At 48.8% G+C, this 7,107-nt stretch overlaps 1 protein-coding gene across 1 annotated transcript in view; it reads left to right on the forward strand.

Moving 5' to 3' along the window:
• Positions 1–1,212: 1,212 nt before the first annotated feature.
• The window catches only part of LOC110335519 (H-2 class II histocompatibility antigen, I-E beta chain), a 9,502-nt gene continuing 3,607 nt past the window's right edge, over positions 1,213–7,107 (forward strand). The window contains exons 1-2 of the mRNA XM_021217685.2: positions 1,213–1,359; positions 5,243–5,512. Coding sequence (XP_021073344.1) covers positions 1,266–1,359; positions 5,243–5,512 — 364 coding nt within the window. The 5' untranslated portion in view covers positions 1,213–1,265. The remainder of the gene's footprint in view (positions 1,360–5,242; positions 5,513–7,107) is intronic.

The raw sequence follows: 7,107 nt of genomic DNA on the forward strand, positions 1-7,107 counted from the left end.
CTCTCTCTCTCTCTCTCTCTCTCTCTCTCTCTCTTCCCCCCCCTCTCTCTGCACTTCAACTGAACCCCACCCTCATCTCCCCAGGATGCTCAGCCTCTGCTCTGAGTGTCTCCCTTGAGGACTGGGTTTTGGATAACAACAGGGACCCTCCTCTGTGCTTTTGGGGGTGCCACTAAAATCAATAACAGTTCAGGGGTCAAGCTGGAAACATCCCTTATGTCAGGACTACATCACGACTAACCTTAATTTTCCATTAGCTTGTTAGAATTTCCCTATCTGAAGAAGTGCAGACTCGACTGTCCAATCAAGAGGCTGAATTCTGCTTCGTCAACAGTTACCAGGGAAGGCCGCTCCTCCAGCCATCCACAGTGGCACAGCCTTCAGTTCAGAGATGATGGTGACTTTCCCTGAAATGGACACACTTCAGTCACTTTAAACATCTACACCACTGAGCTAAGGCACAGAAAGTGCCAGGCTAAAGGTGCCTGGCTGACAGTAGTCTTCCTTCACCTCCTTTGATCTCAGCTTCAAACACACAGTTGTCCCAACAGCCTTGTTTAGGAAACACTCCCCCAGTGCTCAAACTGAGTGAATGACTGACCATCTCAGAGCTGGCCCAGCTCCCCGGCCTGATTAAAGTGTTTCAGTTGCAACTGGATCCAGCATTGAAAAAGGAAATAAATTGATCCTTTCAAAAACAATATATAATTTATACCCAGAAGAAGTTATTTGTGTACACAATGTATTTTGATCCTATCCACCGCCCACTACCTCCTTCCAGCTTCTTTTGGAACCTTCGAATAATGTCTCCCTCCCAAATTCATTTCCTCTTAAAAAACAAAAAACAGCCCCAAAGCAAAACCCTACTGTCCTTTTGTTTGTTTGTTTGTTTTTGTTTACTTGTTTGTTGATTAGAGACAGGGTCCTACTATGTAGAGCAGTTGACCTCTAACTCACAGAGATCCAGCTGCCTCTGCCTCCTGAGTGCTGGGATATGAGGCGTGGGTCACCAGCCCAGGCCGAGAATCCTTTCAATGAAGAGAATTGCAAGTTTCAGAAGGGGACCTTCATACTGAATCTCTAACTAGCAACTGATGACGCTGGTCTCCTTTGATGCTGATTGGCTCGCAGCACTGGCCTTACCCAATCCAGTGGCAAAGCAGTGAATGCCCTGGCGCTTACTATCTTAGCAGTGAGTAAAGAGAATAAAATTACAGTCTGAAGCTTGCCTTCCCCTCTGACTCCTGTGTCTCCTCTCCTGCAGCATGATGGGTCTCCCCAGAGTTCCCTGTGTGGCAGCTGTGATCCTGTGTCTGACAGTGCTGAGCCCTCCAGTGGCTTTGGTCAGAGACTCCAGACGTAAGTGCACACCTCAGGTGCTGGGATCCTCGGGGTGGGGGAAGGAAGGAGCTAACATCCTCGCTGTCCAGGCCGGGTCCCTTGAAACTATTGATATCTTCTGTGACCATCTTCACATGTGAGTCCTCACATGAACTCTAAACTATGTCCCCAAACAGAAGCCTGGATGTTTGTGCTCTCAGATCTGTGTGAGAGGCCCCTGGGTATCAGCCATTGCTTTCCAAGTTTCTGGGAAGATCGATGAATCGTGACATTAAATTAACTTCTGGGACAGGCCCTGTCTTCACCGTGTTGAGCTATGCCGGACAAAGTGGTTTCTCTTTAAAAACAGAACTTCCTATGTGTGCTTCTGTTCCACTTTTTATGTATGTTTTCTGTTGTTTTGGGCCAAAAAGTAAAATATTGATCTAATCAGAAGGTTTCTGTGGAGGTGTCATAGAGTCAAGGGACAGTGAGGTCATCGCAGGGAGATTCCTGTGCGTCCTCTGCAGGCTGTGAGCCCATTGCCTAGCCACCTGTCAGGCTGAACCCAGGGCTTCCTCTTTCTCACTGATCCCAGTGATCGTGCAGCCTGTTCCTGTGTGGATCCTCTGCTGGGTGGTGGCTAGTGTTCCCTTGTCCTTGGGAGCACACAGCAGCTAACACCTAGGGTCTTAGATCTGGAAATGGCCTTTGAGATGATGGGCATCTGTGGGCTGTTCTAAAGAACTGGAGGTCCTTTCTGAGACCCCGGGGCAGGTTAGACCGGTTCAGTGTTCAAGATCTGAACATGTCTGCTTTTGTTTTTCCTCCAACATCCTCTGCCCTAAGACCATGAAAAGGACCCGACTTCTCTTTGCATTGTGTGATCCCCTTCCTAGTTTCATGACCCACATATACATCACACACAGAAAAATCCAAGTCTGTGATATGCACATGGGAGATAAAAGATGGGGTTATTAACACTGTTGAAAACTGTGACCCTGGGCTGGAGGGATGGCTCAGTGGTTAGGGCACTGGCTGTGTTTTCAGAGAGCCTGGGTTCAATTCCCAGCACTCACAGGGCAGCTCACCACTGTCTGAACTCCAGGACTTTCAACATCTTCACACATGCATGCAAAACGCCAATGCACATAAAATGAAAATAATTAAAAAAAATAATCTGAGACCCCAGAATGCTGGGACTGTGGGCAAGTCCTCTGACCCCCTCTCAGCTTTGGCTGCAAAGTAAAATGTGGGAGAGATGATCATTTTCATAGAGCTGTCTGAGGGTTGGTAGGGATGGTGTGTAAAGCATTAGGGTCCTGCTGTCACACTGTCTGCTTCCTCTCTGTAAGCTGTTCTCACAGGGCACACAGAAGCTTCCAGATTGCCTCTCACTTCATTGTCACCTCCCACCGACCGGGATCCTGCCCTTGCATCATCTGTCACAGGGACCATTCTTATGACTCCCAGAACTGTCCTTTTTCTTCCATTTTGTCTTTTGTAAAAATCGAACCCATTCTCCTCACTATCGTCTGTGTTGTCTCAAACACAGGGACGAGTGATTCCATCTCTGAAACTCTCAGAGATCTCTGTTAAATTCATGAGCCACAGTGATGACTGCTACAAATACTTCTCAGGGAACCACCAAACCTCGTCCTTCTGAGCGTTTGTGAGATTGATAATGTCTGGTGCTCGCTTTTATTTCAGTTGATTTTCACAAATCTCTGGTACATTTTCTGAGTTAGAGGAAGTATGAAGATGAAAAGACATGCATCTGATGTGTCTTCCTCTATTGAGACTATAGGAGCTCACGTGACTGATGGACCCACCAGATCCTGGAGACACGCCCTTACCTTTCCCCCCGGGGGTCACATTTGACATCTGATTTATAACCGTCTGGTTTGTGAATTCTCTGCATCTGTAATTCAGATAAGAGATTGTGGCTCAATATTGGAATCATGGTCTCAATTTCCAGAAACTTCTCCAGTTGTTTCCTCTTTGTGAGAAACAGACAGCTCCCATCAACTTCAAGGCTTTTGTGTTGTGGCTGCTCTTGGTCTCCAAAGTCTCATCTCTCACTCCTGCCCTCATGCCCTGTGCTCTGTTGTTCATGAACTCAGTGTTGCCATGAGGTGTTTGTTACCTCAGCTGAGAGGTGCTCCCCACCTCCCTGTATCCCCTCTTCTGACATATGCAGCCCCCACCCTCTTCTGGCTCACATCTGTGACAGGCCTTCACTGTCTGTCTTCAGGGTGCTTCCCTTCCCCTCCTGTCACTCAAGACTTCCTGTTAATGGATCTCCATCCCCTCCCTCCTTGTTCCCCACCTTCACAGTTTAAAGCTCTGCCATGGAGGGAGGCGTCCGTTTCTCCTGTTTGGATTCCCATGGGCAGCGCAGGCCTGCACAGGGCGGGGCCTGCACAGGGTGGTCACTGAGGAGGATTTACTGTGTTCTATGTGGCATGTTAAGGAGCTTGAGCCTGAGAGGTGGGAGGGAGGTGTCCTCTGAGCTGGGGAGCCCTGGTCCAGGTGGGCAGGGGTGGGATCAGGAAGGGGCATACCCACTGGGCCCTGTGCTGCTGGAGTACAGGAGATACATCCGTAAGGTGCTGCTCTTGGGGAAGTGACCTGATTCTGGACACCAACACCGGTCCCTCCTGCATGGCCTGTGACAGGATTGTTCTGTTCTGAAGCTTATATGAAAATGGGTCACTTTCCCCTTTTTGCTGCAGGACCAGCAGCAATGTCCAGACCTAACTGAGCAGGGGAGAGTTGTGCTGACCGAGAGTGTGTGACAGGGAAGCCCACAGGACTGAATCCCTATACAAGGGACCACAGGCAGCTGAGGTTGGGGGTGAGAAACAGTCTCCCCAGGGAAGAGCACACCCATTGGTTGTCCAATCCCAAGTAGTCAGCCCTAAAACATATAGACAAGTAATAGTATGCAGATGGAGAGGGGTCTATTCATGTATTTATGTGTGTGTGTGTGTGTGTGTGTATGGAACAACAATTAATGACAAAAGAGGCCATGAATTTGAATTTGAAAGAGAACATGGAGTTGAAAATAGGAAATTTCGAGGGGGGGGGGAAGGAACAGGGGAAATGATTGAATTATATGACAGTCTCAAAAATAAGAGTCTTACTGGGTATGAACCACAGTTATAGGCAGGCCCCTAGCCCAGCACTAGATGGTCCAACAGAAAGCAAATTCAGTGGTATTCTTGCAGTATTTTAAAAAATAATTTATTTTTTAATTTTCCTATTTATTTACCTATTTATTTATTTGCCTTACAGATCTTTTGCTTATATATTATGATTTCAGATTTTGTGTTTTTAATTATTCCTTTGTGTTTGAATGTGTTTGTCTGTGTTTCTTATATTTTATCATTTTTTGTTTGTCTCGACCTATATTTTTGTTTGTTTGATTTGAGGGGGTTATAACTGAGTATTTTCTAATGTATACGAGAACCAAATGTGGCTTTGAGTGTTCGGAGAGGAGCGGAGGATCTGAAAGGAGGGAGCGGGAGCTGTGAAGAGAATCTGTTGTATGAGAAAAATTCATTTAAAAATCGAAGCTGAAGAATCTAGTGGGAGATAAAATGGCCACTCGACCTCGTGTCGCTCGGGACCCGGAGGTCGTGATGAGGGTTAGAGAAGTGAGGGGGAGAGGACTGAGGGAGGACCGTCCAGTCTCTCCTGGGGATAGGGGCCGGGCACCCCGAGTTCCTCCATCACGTCACTGGGTAACACAGCTGTAACTGTCCAGCCTGGGGTGGAGCTGGGGCGTGTGTCCTTCTGCCCGGTTAGTTGTGGTGACCTCAGAAGTGAGCAGGGTAGAGCTTGGGTCTGGTCATTCGGGCGGCTGAGAGGGACTCGGCCATCTTGTCCGCAGAGAAGAAGATAATTCTTGTCTCCACAGCACGGTTTTTGGAATATGGTAAAGCTGAGTGTCATTTCTACAACGGGACGCAGCGCGTGCGGCTTCTGCAGAGATACATCTACAACCGCGAGGAGTTCCTTCGCTTCGACAGCGACGTGGGCGAGTTCCGCGCGGTGACCGAGCTGGGGCGGCCGGACGCCGAGTACTTGAACAGCCAGAAGGATTACTTGGAGGATAGGCGGGCCTCCGTGGACACGTACTGCAAACACAACTATGAGGTCTCTGCTAACTTCCTCGTGCCGCGCAGCGGTGAGACAGGACGGGGTGGGCGGGGCGGGACCACGGTGAGGGTGGGGCTGTGGGGAGCAGCAGGAGGCGGTGCGCATGTGCGCAGGAGCCGCAGGGGATGCTGGGTTCCCTGCCGCTGGAGCCATGGGCGGTTTTAAGCGGCTTCACAGCAGGGGAACAGAATTCATCCTGGGCTGGAGCAGCGGCGCCATTAACTGCTGATCTCCTCACTGGCCCGAGCAAAACGTCAGGACTGCCCAGGACAGTGACCCAAGGGTGAAAACTGCATTAAACATACTTTTGCGTTAAGCAGGGGGTTAGGAGAGGGGTGGGCAGAGGAAAGTAAAGCCGCCCCCCAGAGTGAGGTCGTCCCCAAGGGAGAGTAGCACTGATGGAGCCCTGCCTGCCGGGTGTGCCTAATTAGGGCCTCAGCGGAGAACGTGAATCTCAGGTTGCAGCTCGTTTTATTTTCCCTGCAAATTTACTTTTCTTTTCTCTTGTTAAGAGAGACACACAGGCTGGTTCTGCAGGTGCCTTGGACGGACATGAGCCTTGCACTTTTAAAATTATCATGAACAACTTACAATCATTTAATAGCTTTTTAAAGAGTAGGACACTAGGTTTCATACCTGTACGGTTTGGGCCTTGAAAATCACGCTTTAAAACGAAGCTTTTATTATTAAAATTTTTAGTCATAGTGCAGTTCACAGAGAGACTGGCAATTTTGCAGATCCTACCGTATTATAGTACATGATTATAGCATTATAGACTGCTGTAGTTTTTGTGTGACTTAGTTTATAAAAAGAGCTATAGCTTAAAAGACAGGGAAGTTAGATTTGGCTGTCAGCAAAGTACCGAAAACACCTGGCAGCCCTCAGTAAAGAGGGCGAAAACATGACTTTCCCATAACACAGATGGCCCAGTCAGTCATGTGACTGCCCTTAACAAAGATGGCTACGAAGCCGCGATTCCCCTCCCCCGCCCCCAACAAAGATGGCGAGCAGTCTTCATGCTTTCCTTGTGGCTTTCACTGTCCTCCTAGGACACGCAAGGCTGTGTAGCGGGTGGCATGGTCACTGTTTGACTTGCACCGCAAGGTCACCTCCTGCCTCTATTGTGTCTACGTTTGCTCCGGCACGTGGTGCGGTTGCTGGCAGATAGCTGTGGGCAGGGAAAGCCGACATGCCCAGCGATTTATTCTTCTCCACTGCAGCGCTCTACCGCTGTCCACCCGGGATATAGACATGCTGCCACACTGGGGCTGCGACAGGCACAGTGAAGCCAATGGTGGTTTCCACCACTGCGGCTGCCACTCAGTGCTGCCAACACTACATAAGGATAGGGAGGTCACATGAGGGTGTCAGGGGCTAGGTGGCGCCTGGAGCCACATGTGTGCAGTCACTGAAGCTGTAACAGAGGTGCTGGTGGTGGGCGAAGCCAGAGCTCAGTTCCCCAAACCTGGATTTAGGGAAGTTCAGACTGAAGCCTGTGTAAGCGTTTTTTTTTTTTTTTTTTTTTTTTTTTTTTTTTTTTTTTTTTTTTTTTTTTTTATTGTATGTAAGTACACTGTAGCTGTCTTCAGAACGAACAGCAAAGCGAAAGCCTTGGCTGCATCC

Source organism: Mus pahari, chromosome 18 (assembly GCF_900095145.1).
Source record: "Mus pahari chromosome 18, PAHARI_EIJ_v1.1, whole genome shotgun sequence".
NCBI lineage: Eukaryota > Metazoa > Chordata > Mammalia > Rodentia > Muridae > Mus > Mus pahari.